This window comes from Ailuropoda melanoleuca, chromosome 5, assembly GCF_002007445.2.
Source record: "Ailuropoda melanoleuca isolate Jingjing chromosome 5, ASM200744v2, whole genome shotgun sequence".
Lineage (NCBI taxonomy): Eukaryota > Metazoa > Chordata > Mammalia > Carnivora > Ursidae > Ailuropoda > Ailuropoda melanoleuca.
In genome coordinates, this window is record NC_048222.1 from 30,954,455 (window position 1) to 30,966,951 (window position 12,497).

The 12,497-nt window shown below is 57.9% G+C and overlaps 1 protein-coding gene across 1 annotated transcript; it reads left to right on the forward strand.

Moving 5' to 3' along the window:
• Positions 1-3,539: 3,539 nt before the first annotated feature.
• On the forward strand, positions 3,540-12,042 carry MAPK13 (mitogen-activated protein kinase 13). Its single transcript, XM_002914294.3, has 12 exons — positions 3,540-3,688; positions 4,510-4,639; positions 5,864-5,922; positions 8,602-8,710; positions 8,924-8,953; positions 9,339-9,386; positions 9,514-9,628; positions 9,738-9,809; positions 10,764-10,843; positions 11,109-11,187; positions 11,286-11,462; positions 11,700-12,042. Exons 1-12 carry the CDS (start codon positions 3,570-3,572, stop codon positions 11,780-11,782), a joined length of 1,101 nt encoding a protein of 366 aa, XP_002914340.1. The 5' UTR covers positions 3,540-3,569; the 3' UTR covers positions 11,783-12,042.
• The last annotated feature ends 455 nt before the right edge of the window (positions 12,043-12,497 follow it).

Sequence of the window (12,497 nt, forward strand, 5' to 3'; positions counted from 1 at the left end):
CTTGCTGTTCCGTCCCGGCGGGACCCCAGGCACTTCATGCTTTCTCGTTTTGTAGAGGTCTCCTGGCCAATTGTGGTGAGGATTTGAGTGGCTGGCCCTGCGTTTGGGACAGAGAGGGCTGTAGTGTCTGAGGAGTGGCCGGATTCCTGAGGCAAGATAGAGTCTGGGCAGCCAGGATGGGGACACAGGCAGCCAGCCTCATTGTCCTCTGAGGCTTTTGTCTCTGTTCTAAGAAACCAGTCATCAATCCCCCGCCCCCCAGCCCTGGCGTCACTAGGGGACAACACTACCACGGTCCCTTCTCAGGCGCTTGCTGGGTGCTGTGCTGTCGACGTGGTGGCTGAATGCAGCCTCTGGACACCACGTCCACCGCCTTCTCGGCCGTGTGTGACGTTAGGCCAATTACCTAACATCTCTGGGCCTCGGCCTCTCCAACTGGACATAGTAAAGCAGCCCTAACATCCGGGAGCAGCCTGGTCCTATCAGCCAGGCCTTGGTGGGGCTCGGCGCTGGCCTGGCACAGCTCCCCCCTGCTGTGCCCCTGCCAACACAGACAAGGCCATCTGCGACCGTGATGGGTCAAGACAGAAACAAGACCGCTCCATAATCACGTCTGAAAACAGACACAACAGGAATATTGTCCAGACCACAGAAATGACCAAACAGCCCCCGCGTCGCTAATCTGAGTAAAGGCTGCTTCTCTACCAATTACAGCTCTCTCCTCTTTCCAGTTGGCTCTCCTTTCTAGGTAAGAGTTCAGATCCCCAACCATAGAATCACCTCTACTTCCTGACAGCGTCTAATCCAGATCAAAGTCTTGCTTCCTTAAACCCTCCACTGATCGCCTAACACGAGCCCAAACATTATAGCGAGTCCTTCCCGGCGCCCCGCTACTGAGCCACCCCATGGCCCCCCTCACGGCAAGGAGTCGTAAACCCGGCTCGTTCCCTCCCAGGTGGGTTTCTAGCTATCTTTGGCTGGGGGCGCTGACAGTCCCTACCTCCTTGGAGTGTTGTGCTGAGCTGGGGATGACAGACACCCAGCACTCTTTAGATGTATCTGCCATGCTTACTATCACTCCCACTTTACAAGGGGGGCACTGAGACCTCTGTAGAGAGGGCAGTAGCTTTGCCCAGGGCCACACGGTTGGTAGTGCAGAGTCAGGGTGGCAACTCACGTCCCCTTCCAAAGTTGGTTTCCTAACCCGCTTGTCTCCACCTCGATGGGGCAGAAACCAAACGACTACGTCGAGCCAGCGTCTGGGAGGAGGCGAGCAGATGAGATTGGAGCTGGAGGGGAAGAGGAGCCTGGGGCTAGTGGAGGGGAGCACCAGGGACATCCTCAGTGACCCCCTGTGCTTCCTCTCCCATGTGTGACTTCCCCGACGGGATCCTCCAAGGTATTTCTCTTCCAGGCCGCCTGGCTGCTGAGGAAACACAGAGGCCCGAGGGTGCAGGGCGGAGGGGGGGGCGGTCAGTGTCATCGGACTGAGGCCTGAGTCACTTCCTGACCATTGCTTAAAAGGCATCCAGAGCCACAGCCTGAGTGGCCAGCTCGTGCCCTTGCAGGATTGTACCCACTTGGCAGGAGCACGTCTCTGGTAGTCCCCACCTTGCTGGGCTCACCTCTGCCACACTCGGGTCACTGGGACATACAACAGAGAGGCAGAAGCCCTGCCCCTGCCCTGGGCAACACGATCCTCAACCCAGAAGGAAACCCTAAGTCCCCTGGACAATTCTGCCTTGCCTGAGTCCAAGCCTGAACTTTGGCCTCCAAGACCTCACGCCAGCTTCAGAATCAGGGTGCCATCCCCTGGCACCACCAACCCCAAAGGTCCCGAACTCCTGCAGCCCTTCCAGGCACACAGCCCCTTCCCTTTCCCTCCCGCAGGGTCTCAGGACCAGGGTCGGGGGTGGGGCAGGGAAGAGGGCAGAGAATATGCCAGATACCCTAGTGTAGGATGTGTGGGGGGAGACATGGTTTGATCGGTAGACATGTCCTCATGATGTGAGTGAGGGGAGATAAGGTGAAATGCAGACCATTGCCTTTAAGAAGCAAGGCCTTTCAACCCAGAGACACTGCATAGACTTGGAGCCGAGAACATAGCCCCTAGAACCAGGCCGTGCTCACTTCTTCAACCCAGCTCTGCCCCTTAGCAGCTGTGCAACCTTCAGCAAGTCACTTAACTTCTCTGTACCTCAGGTTCCTCGTCTCTAAAATGAGGATAATAATAATACCGGCTCGTAGACCTCTCGCCAGGACTAAGGGAGTTGTATGTGTAAAACATTCAGAATAATGACGCCCATGGCACGCACAAGTGTTCAGGAAATATTTTTTCACTTTGAACGGCTGATGCTTCCATTCATTCTCAGCACAGTTTTTGATATCCTACTGTGTGCCAGATATGAATAAGCCAGGTTCTCTGAACGCCATGCCTGTTGGGCATTTCTGTGAGATCCCTGCACCGCCCTCACCCTGCCCGGGGCTTCCAGACTGTGTCTGGGGCTGTGAGACTGTGTGGGAGGGACTGGGGCCCAGGGGTTGGGGCCTGCAGACTCCCTAGTGAGGACGCCCGGCTTGCTGTGGGCCACAGCCAAGTTCCTTTCCTTCTTCAAGACACCCTCTCTCCCTTTGACTAAGTGAAGCAAGTGGTCCCCGTCCCTCTGCAACCCCTCCCCCAGGCCAGTGAAGGGTCAGGTAAGTCAAGCCAGACATGCGGACCTCTTGCCGGGGTGGGTGTGGGGGTTCTCTGTCCCACCCCGCTTCCTGGGAGGCCTCTCTGATTTAATTTGAGCACAGAATCTTCCTCAGTCTGCACCAGACACAGGTGGCAGGAGGCCCCGGCTTGTCATTGCCCTCACGGGCCATTAGGAAGCCAGCAAAAAAACATACAAAACTGGAAACTTGAGCCTGGACTAGAGAGCCGATGCCGCGGCATCACCGTTGGTCATTTTAAATACAAAAATATTGCGGTTATGTTTTAAAAGTAGTCCCTCATCCTTTAGCGATGCAAACATATTTATGGATGAAATTATATGATGCCTGGTGTTGCTTCAAAATGATGGAAACAGAATTGGCTAAGGGTTGATAAGATCATTGAAGCTGAGGAACTGGGGTCGCGCAGACTCACCGGAACCTCATGGTCAAAGCGCGGCCCAGAGAGCCTCTGAGCCTGGCAGCTGGTCGAAACGCAGAAGCTCGGCTCTGCCCCAGGTCAACTGAACCAGTATCTGTATTTGAATCACATAAAAGTCCCAGGGGACTCAGGGCACATTCAGACGTGAGAAGCAGAGGGCTATTCTGTCTACTTTCGTACTTTTGAACCGGTTTTTGAAACTTCCCATAATCAAAAAGTTGTGAGGTTTTGTTTTTCCAAAATCGTCTTCACTAGCGCGCCACGATGCCCACGCAGATCTTCCTATCGAGCCCCGGGCGGGTCGGAAGGACCTAGGAGGCCCCGTCTCCCCACCAGCAATCCCCCCCACCCCCGCCCCGTCCTATACGCGGGAGCCCCTCGGCTCGACCCAGCACCAGCGCCGCCCAGCATCCTCCGAGCTTGGGTGCCCGGGATGAGCTTCACCCGGAGAAAGGGCTTCTACAAGCAGGACGTCAACAAGACCAGCTGGGAGCTGCCCAAGACCTACGTGTCCCCGACGCACGTAGGCAGCGGGGCTTATGGCGCCGTGTGGTGAGACCCCCGGGCCTGCGCGCCGCTGGGAGGGTGCGGGGGGGCGCGCGGGGCGTCGGGCAGGACGGAGGGCGGGCGCTCAGGCACCGGGCCGCAGGTGGAACTCCTCGACGAGCCGGGCGGGCCAGTGCACCCCTTCCCGGGCCCGCCTCGAGGGTCCCCTCCCCTGCTGGGCGCCCGGGGCCGCGCGCCCACCACCTAGAGCGAGGACCCCGAGGCCCCGAGGCCCGCGGGCTCGGAAGTCCCTGGCGGGGGCTTTTGCTGCGCTGAGCGCTTGGAGCTGGGAGGAGGCGACGGGGCAGCGGAGGACGAGCCAGAAGCCTCAGGCTGTGGCAGAGGCCGGCCTGCAGCCACACTACAGGCACCGCCTCCGTGTTCTCCCCGGCTGTGTGGGTCTCTGGGGATTGAATTAGGACTGGGTCTGGTTCTCCAGGACTTGAACCTTACAAGGAACCCCAGGGTTCATCCAGGCAAATCCCCGTTCTTACAAGTGGGTACACTGAGGCCCAAAGAGGGGGAAATGTGAGTTGCCAAGGTGCAAAGAGCGAGCTTCCCTCCAGGCTGTGGATCCTGTTGGCACGGACTTGGGTCTGACCCGGTGCAGAACTGCCCCCTCCGCACCGCCCCCCCATCCCTCACTGCTCCCTCACCTCCCAGGAGGTGGGGTCCGTTCCTCCCAGCCCAGCCGCGGGCCAGAAGGGATTTTGGTGAGGGTGGCCCGGGCTCCCCAGAGGGGCCTGGGAGATACACCCAGGATGTGGCGTGGGGGCTGCTGGGGAGGAAAGAAAGCCGCGGCCCGCCGACCTGTGCGTGCCCTCCAGCTCCGCCATCGACAAGCGGTCAGGGGAGAAGGTGGCCATCAAGAAGCTGAGCCGGCCCTTCCAGTCCGAGATCTTTGCCAAGCGGGCCTACCGAGAGCTGCGGCTGCTGAAGCACATGCAGCATGAGAACGTAGGCGGGGCCTGGGGGCTCGGGGGGCCGCTCGGAGCAGGTGGGCGGGCTGGAGCGGGGAGGGGTTGTGGAGGGGGAGGGGCACCCGGAAGTCTCCTGACCAGGTTACCCCCCACCCCCGTGTGTGGGGCAGATGGCCTGAGAGGGTACGGGACTCAGGACGGGGCCAGGGGAAGGGGGATGTCCTCCCTGCCCCTCCCACCCTTGTTCCTCACTCATTAAAATGAGGTGCCAGGACCTGCCCTGCCTACTTCCCGGGAAGGGTGCAGAGGGTGTTTTTCGGCAGCAAAATGAACTTTGTGAGGTGCAAACTTACTGTGTTGCTGTTGTGAAGAAATGGGCACGGAGGAACTTCGTCATTTGTTCTAAAGGTCGGAGCTAGGGCGCCCAGCGTCCTGGTTAACGGGGCTTCCACTCGTGGCCCTGATAATAAAACAATAACTGTAGGTACTTGAGCACTTCCTGTGTGCCCAGTGCTATCCTCAGAGCTTCGCATAAACTAACTTGTTAATCTGCACAACATCACAGAAACCAAGGCACAGAAAGACTAATATGTTATATGGTTAGTCAGTGGCCCAGCTGGGATTTGAACCTAGGCAGCTTGGCCCCAGGCCTCAGTGCATAACCATTAGAATATCCTGTCTGGATAGAAACAGCTGGGAAGGCTAGCCACCCAGCGCTGGGCCTAACAACTAGGCTTTGCTCCAGGATACCTAGATTGGTAAAATAATGATTTCAAAATATCATGGACAAATATTAAGCCCCATTCCTCTTCAGCAAACCCCTCCCCATGGCCCCTGGCTCCAGACTAGCCCTTTGGGAGGCAAGGATGGATGTGATAGGAGACCCAAGGTCAAGGGCAGGGAGCCCGCTGGCTGGAAGGCCCCTTCCCTGTTCCCTCCTTGATTCCCTTCACCGCTTGTGGTTGCCTGCTTGAGTTGAGAGTGAGTTCGCACGCCTGTCCTGAACCCCAGACTTGGGGGCAATTTCCCTTCTCCCCAGCCTGACTTTGCATCACTGTGCACTGCGGGCTCCCTCCCAGTTAAGGGGATTCCTCTTCTGCCTCTGCCCTTCTTACTGCTCCCAAGAAGGCTGGGAGCCTGCCTCCTGCCCCCGGCGGTGTATCAGGAAAGGGTGGGTGGTGGTGTGCATGGCTGGGGCCCCAAGGGAAAGGGGGAGAGGGCTGTGGCGGCCGCCCAGCCTCACTGGCAACCTTCTCCCCAGGTCATCGGGCTCCTGGATGTCTTCACCCCAGCCTCCTCCCTGCGCAGCTTCCATGACTTGTGAGTTGGGCTGCACTGGTTCCAGGGCATTTGTGGGCCTTACTTGCCCCTCGGGTGCCAGCTGGGGGAGAGTCCAGATTCTCTCTTCTGGGCAGCGGGCTTCCTCCTTTCTGGAGGTTCTTTCAGCCGAGGGTGGGGAGCAGGGCAGGCAGGAAGAGGTGCGAGGGGCTTGGTGGGGGTCTCGCCTGACGAGCTGTCGGCTCATCCGCTTGCCTCGATACTCCCTTTAATACCACCAAGACCACCTTGGCAGTCCTCAAAGGGTCCCCGCCGACTTACCTCGCCATTCCGCGGGGGCCCGGGTGTGGGTCTGGACCCTGGGGCTCTTCCTAGGAGGAAGCCCTGGCCACCTCTGGCTGACGGGACGTGTGACGGAGTCACACAGAACCAGAAATGTGGTTGTGAAACGCATGGCTTTGCTACTGCAGTGCCTGGTCTCAAATGCAGAGACCTTTGCAGGGAAGGTGGGGTTTTTTTTTTTTTTTCTTTTTTTCCCATCCCCTATTTCAGATGCAGCCGAGGTCCCTTTGTTAGGATGCTTTCGTTTTCAATTTAACTCAGAGGTTGTTTTCCCTCTAAAGCCAGCTGCTGAGCTTAGCATTGGGAACTTAAAGTGGACCAGCACCCCTCCCAGGCAGGGGGGAGGTACGGTGTCTACATGAAGGCTCGCAGAAGTGTGGCGGGTGCTCTAAGTATGGTCGAGGGGGGAGGGGGACTGCATGCTGCCTCGGGGCGTCCCAGAGTGGGCAGCGCTCGAGCTCAGCCCCGAAGGGTGAGTACATGTTGGCCTGAGGTAGAGATGCTGGAGGCGTCCCGGGTAGGGGGCACGGGTGGACACGGGAAGGGCCACGGCGCCTGAGACCAGACTGTTAGGGGAATATGAGTGAGTTCAGTGAGACTAGTGAAGGCCAGCGGCTGGTTTGGACAAGGGAAGAGTCCAGACTTGATCTCACAGGCAGCCTCGAGTCCCTGGAGGATTTGAACATTGGGGTGAGTAGTCAGGTCAGATTTGGGGTGCACTTTGGCAGGAGAGAAAAAAGCAGGGAGCGGTTCTAGGAGCAGAGAAAGCCTGGAGAGCCCTGTCCCAGACCTTGATCTAACTAAGGCGGAGGAGATGGGATGCCGAGAGCAGACTTGAGACACGTCAGGAGACAGGACTGTCAAAAGTCGTATCTGTTGGGAGATGCAGTGGCCGGGAGAGGGGGCGTAGGTCAGGATGCCAGGCTCCTGTTTGGAAAACAAGGTGGAGGAAGAACAGATCTTGGGAGAAACATAATGAACTCTGTTTTGGACACTACTTTTGAGGAGCCTATAAACGTTCGGTTGTTTAAATCAGCAGTTGCACGTAAATCTGGAGCTCAGGAAGGTTTGGGCTCGGGTAGAAGACGATACAATTCTGCTGATGAAGAGATCAACAGAAAATCTTGAGGGAGGGTCAGACTTTGCAAGCAGTCCGATAGGAAGGAGAGTCAGGCGTGTGTGCTGGGCAGCCCTTGGTGAGAGTGATCTGAGCAGTTTCGGAGAGGCGGGAGCAGACGTCAGGTTGTCAAGGGATTGGAAGTTAAGGCAGTGAGTCAAGAGGTGTGAACCACTCCTTCTAGAAGTTTGGGGAGGGGAAGAGGGAGAAGGAGTGGCTCTTGGAAGAAACAAGTCAAGGGAAGGTGGTTCAAGCACAGTAAGACTTTAGCAAGTTTGTCAGCAGAGAAGAGAGAACCAGGGTCCATGCGGAGGTGAAGGACAACAGTGGGGAGGGGACCGTGCATGGAGCAGGGTCCCCATGGGGGAGAGAGGGTGATCGGGTAGAAGAAAGCTTCAGAAAATCACAGGCTCGGGGTACCTTCAGCTCAGGTCATGATCCCAGGGTCCTGGGATGGAGCCGCAAGTCATCTCATCGGGCTCTGTGCTCTGTGGGGAGCCTGCTTCTCCTTCTCCCTCTGCCCCTCCACCCTGCCTGTGCTCTCTCTCTTTGTCAAATAAATAAAACCTTAAAAAAAAAAAAGAAAGAAAATCATAGGCTCATAGAGACGGCCCCCACCACATCCTTTTTTTTTTTTTTTTTGGTAAATATTCCTTTTTAAATCTATCACCTTCCGTCCTGGACTTTGCCAGTACTACCTTGAGCAACAGCTATGTTTTGCTGACCTTGACCTGTTTTGCAATCCCGTCAGAGGGTGCCGTGGCTCAGCTACTCCTTCTTCCTTCTTCTGCCCTCCTGGAAGTTGTTCGATTACTTCCTTCTTGGAAAGGCAGACATTCTTGGTTGTTGTGGAGCTCTCCCAGCTGGGCATGACCCTCTGGGGGAGAAAATATTTGGACAGAAGCAGAAGGAAATGCTGGCAGGTGCGCCTAAGTCACAGCTGTGGCTTTCTGGGGGGCACGGAGGAGGGCAAGGGGAGGGAGCCTTCGAAGAGAGGGAGCACAGCTCCATTTGGTTTTCCTGAGCACGCTCCAGCGAACATGCTGACCCCGAGCTCTGGCCACGGGGCGGCCGCCGCGGCCAGGCGAGGAGCCAGGAGCCAGGAAGCCCATGTGGGGGTCTGGCTGGCTGCGGCGGGGCTGGGTCTCGCACACGGAGGCCACCTCTAAGGCGTCTGTTCTGCCGCAGCCCCTGCCCCTGCTCTGAGCTCAGACCTGGGCTGGGTGGGCTGGGGACTGGCAAGAAGCTCTCGTGCTTTGCAGCTACCTGGTGATGCCCTTCATGCAGACGGACCTGCAGAAGATCATGGGGATGGAGTTCAGTGAGGACAAGATCCAGTACCTGGTGTATCAGATGCTTAAGGGGCTCAAGGTGCGTGGGGGCCAGGAAGGTGGCCGGCGGGGGGGGCCTCGGCGTTGAGACCCGAGGTTTGGGGAACGCCAGGCCGTGGGGGCTGAAGGAGCACAGTGGGACAGGGTGGAGGGGGTGTGGAGCCAGCCTGAAGCCCCCGGTATGGAAGCTGGACTCACCCTACTCTCTCTCTCTCTCTCTCTCTCTCTCTCTCTCTCGCTCTCTCGCATGCAGTACATCCACTCAGCTGGGGTCGTCCATAGGGTGAGTGCATGGTCTGCGGTGGTCCTCAGAGGCCCCTCCACCCTGGAGGGATTCTCCACAGCCGGGAAGAAGGAAAGGAATGGGGAGGTGAAAATCCTCTGGAGCCTGGAATGTGGATTTTTCAGACCCAGCCTTGGCCCAGGAAGGCCTGCTCAGAAGATCGCTGTGTTCTGGGGAACTTTCTGGATGCGGCAAACCAAACGAGCCTTGAGCTGGGTGTTTTAGGCTCCAAGAATCAAGAGTATTTTAGAGCTGGATGGGCCCAAGAGGACACCTAGTCCAGCCCCCATTTTACACACGAGGAAGCTGACACCCAGAGAGAGGAAGGGGGACAAGCTCCCGTCTCCGCCTCTCAGCCCAGCGCTCGCTCTCTCCTCTCATCTAGGACCTAAAGCCGGGCAACCTGGCTGTGAACGAGGACTGTGAGCTGAAGGTGAGCGGGCGCAGGCGGGGTCAGCCTGGCATGGGGGTGGGTCCCTCTCCCCTGGGAGCCCCCAGCAGCTGCTCCAGGAGCCCCCTGTGTGCAGCAACTCTCTCTCCCTATGTCCCCTGAGTCATAGATCTTGGATTTCGGCCTGGCCCGGCATGCGGACGCTGAGATGACGGGCTACGTGGTGACCCGCTGGTACCGGGCCCCCGAGGTGATCCTCAGCTGGATGCATTACAACCAGACTGGTCAGTGGCCGGCTGCCCACGGCGGGGCCTCGAAGGCCACTTTGGTTACTCTGGCTTGACTGACTGTGGGTCAGCTGGTCCAGGTGACACTCCCTCCCTCCCTCTGCAGTGGACATCTGGTCTGTGGGCTGTATCATGGCAGAGATGCTGACAGGGAAGACTCTGTTCAAGGGGAAAGATTGTATCCTTTGCTGGAAAAGCCAGACTCCACCCAGGAGTTCCCTCCTTCAACAGACACTTGATTAAATCTCTCTCTCTGTTTTTTTGTTAATGTGAAAGTGATACCTGATCACTGTAGAACCATTTTATTTATATATTTATTTACTTATTTACTTGTTTTTTTTTTTAAAGTAGGCACCACACCCAACATGGAGCCCAATATGGGGCTTGAACTCACGGCCCTGAGATCGAGACCTGGGCTGAGATCTAGAGTCGGACACTCCACCGACAGCCTCCCAGGCGCCCCTCACTGTAGAACAATTTTAAAACGCAGTTAAGGGGGCACCTGGGTGGCTCAGTCGTTAAGTGTCTGCCTTCGGCTCAGGGCCTGATCCCAGAGCTCTGGGATCGAGCCCCGCATCAGGCTCCCTGCTCCACTGGGAGCCTGCTTCTTCCTCTCCCACTCCCCCTGCTTGTGTTCCCTCTCTCTCTGGCTGTCTCTCTCTCTCTGTCAAATAAATAAGTAAAATCTTAAAAAAAATAAATAATAAAATGCAGTTAAGGGAATTGCTGAAAAGCGCTCACCTGCCATTCCACCACCACGTGGAAGAGACTTCACGAGCCAGCACCGCACGCACGAATTGAGTGGCCTTGTGGGCCGTGCTGGTGTCGAGAAAGTGTGGGGTCTGCGGAGCCGAGCTCAGTGTGAGGGTGGGGGAAGGTGCCGAAGAGACCGATGAGGGTGGCTGACCGGGTGCGATGGGAGCTGGGAAGGCCAGGAGCATTTGTGGGAAAGGACGCTTCGCCCGGCCTTGCAGGTGGGAAGGCTTCCAGAGACCTGCGCCCTCTCCTGAAAGTGCGCCTGGAGCCTGGGTGGTTGCCTCCGTGCCTGGGTGGGAGTGAGGGAAGGGTGGCGGGAAGGGCAGCCCCAGATCCACCAGCGGAGAGTGAGGCCGAGCCTTAACCCACTGCCAAGACCTGGACCAGCTGTCCCAGATCCTGAAAGTGACCGGGGTGCCAGGCGCAGAGTTTGTGCAGAAGTTGAACGACAAAGCAGTGAGTGGCAAATGGATCTGGACTGGCCCAGGCTTGTGCACTTGGCTAACCGGAGGTCACGTGGGCTCTAGGCCTTTGGGAAGGAGGGCTCACCTGTCCCCTCCTTTTGCCCTGGCCGGTGCTCTTGCCTTCTTCCCACTTTGGACTATGACCTGAGCCTTCAGGCTGGCTCTGGAGCTTTTCTGGAGTCCCTGCCCTTTCCCCTAAGGCCTGACCCCTGAGAGGCTGGCTATGGGGGATTACTCACTGCTCCTCTGTCTTCCAGGCTAAATCCTACATCCAGGCCCTGCCACAGAGCCCCAAGAAGGATTTCTCTCAGCTCTTCCCGCGTGCCAGCCCCCAGGGTGAGTCCTGGCCCTGCATCCGTGGGGCGTCCATAGTCTGTCCCCACGGGCGGGCTCTCCCGGGCCTGGGACATGACGTGCCTGCTCTGTCATTGCAGCCATAGATGTGCTGGAGAAGATGCTGGAGCTGGACGTGGATAAGCGCCTGACGGCCTCGCAGGCCCTCGCGCACCCCTTCTTTGAACTCTTCCGAGACCCGGAGGAGGAGACAGAGGCCCCGCAGCCTTTTGATGATTCCCTAGAACATGAGAAACTCACAGTGGATGAATGGAAGCGTAAGAGCCGGGGGCCCTGGGGTGCTGGCCTGTCTCTGCTTTGCCCCCTCTGTTTCCAGACCCGGCCTCGGCCCGCCCTCCTGGATCCCCACTGCCGCCTCCTCTCTGAGCATATTGTCTCCTGCATGCATTTCTTGCTGCCTGAGCTGACTTCTGCTCTGCATTACATCCGGGGAGGGGGGCTCTCTTTCGCCCTCAGCACCCCCTACACCCTTCGAGCCAGCCTGTGTTTCACAGAGCACATCTACAAGGAGATCGTGAACTTCAGCCCCATTGCCCGGAAGGACTCACGGCGCCGGAGCGGCATGAAGCTTCAGTGACCCGTCCAGCCGGACCCCTGGCTGAGCCCAGGGACCGCCGCGCGGCACCGCCGCCGGATGCTGCCCCAGGACCGATACCTGCTTGTCACTACTAAGGTCCGGCCCTTCTGGGATGACCGCCTTCCGGGCGGAGGAGAGAGGGGCCTTGCCCGGGTGTAGGAAACGGGCCTCGTGGCTGCAGAATTCAGAGATTTTGGGTGGGAGAAAATAGCTCTGATCGCAACCATCCACATTAAAACATCCATTTGGAGACTCGCCCACGTGCAGGGTCTTTCCTTCGGGGCTGTAGTGGGGCTGAGGGGCGGGCCGAGCTGGGGAAGGGGGCCGTGCGGTGATGGTGTGTTGGTTTGCTAAGGCTGCTGGGACCCATCACCGCAAACTAGGCTTGAAACAACAGAACTGTATTCTCTCAGGGTTCCGAAGGAACCTGCGATCAAGGCGTCCGCAGGGCCGTGTTCCCTCTGAAGGTTCTAGAGCGGAATCTTTCTTGCTTCTTTTTAGCTTCTGGTGGCTCCCAGGCCTCTTTGGTATGCCTGGCTTTGTCGCTGCCTCCCTCCAGGTTCTGCCTCCGTCCTCACATGGCCCCCGGCCCTTGGTGGAGCTCTGTCTGTCCTAGCCTGTCCTTATAGGCACACCAGAGATGAATGGAGGGCTCGCCCTCATCCAGCATGACCTCATCTCAGTCCTTACTCGTTACATCCACAAAGACCCTATT

Excerpts from the sequence above, each read along its gene's own strand:
- MAPK13 (XM_002914294.3), top strand. The coding sequence starts at position 3,570 with ATGAGCTTCACCCGGAGAAAGGGCTTCTACAAGCAGGACGTCAACAAG. Across the intron at positions 4,640-5,863 it reads AGCACATGCAGCATGAGAAC|GTCATCGGGCTCCTGGATGT; the intron begins GTAGGCGGGGCC and ends CCTTCTCCCCAG. Across the intron at positions 9,629-9,737 it reads GATGCATTACAACCAGACTG|TGGACATCTGGTCTGTGGGC; the intron begins GTCAGTGGCCGG and ends CTCCCTCTGCAG.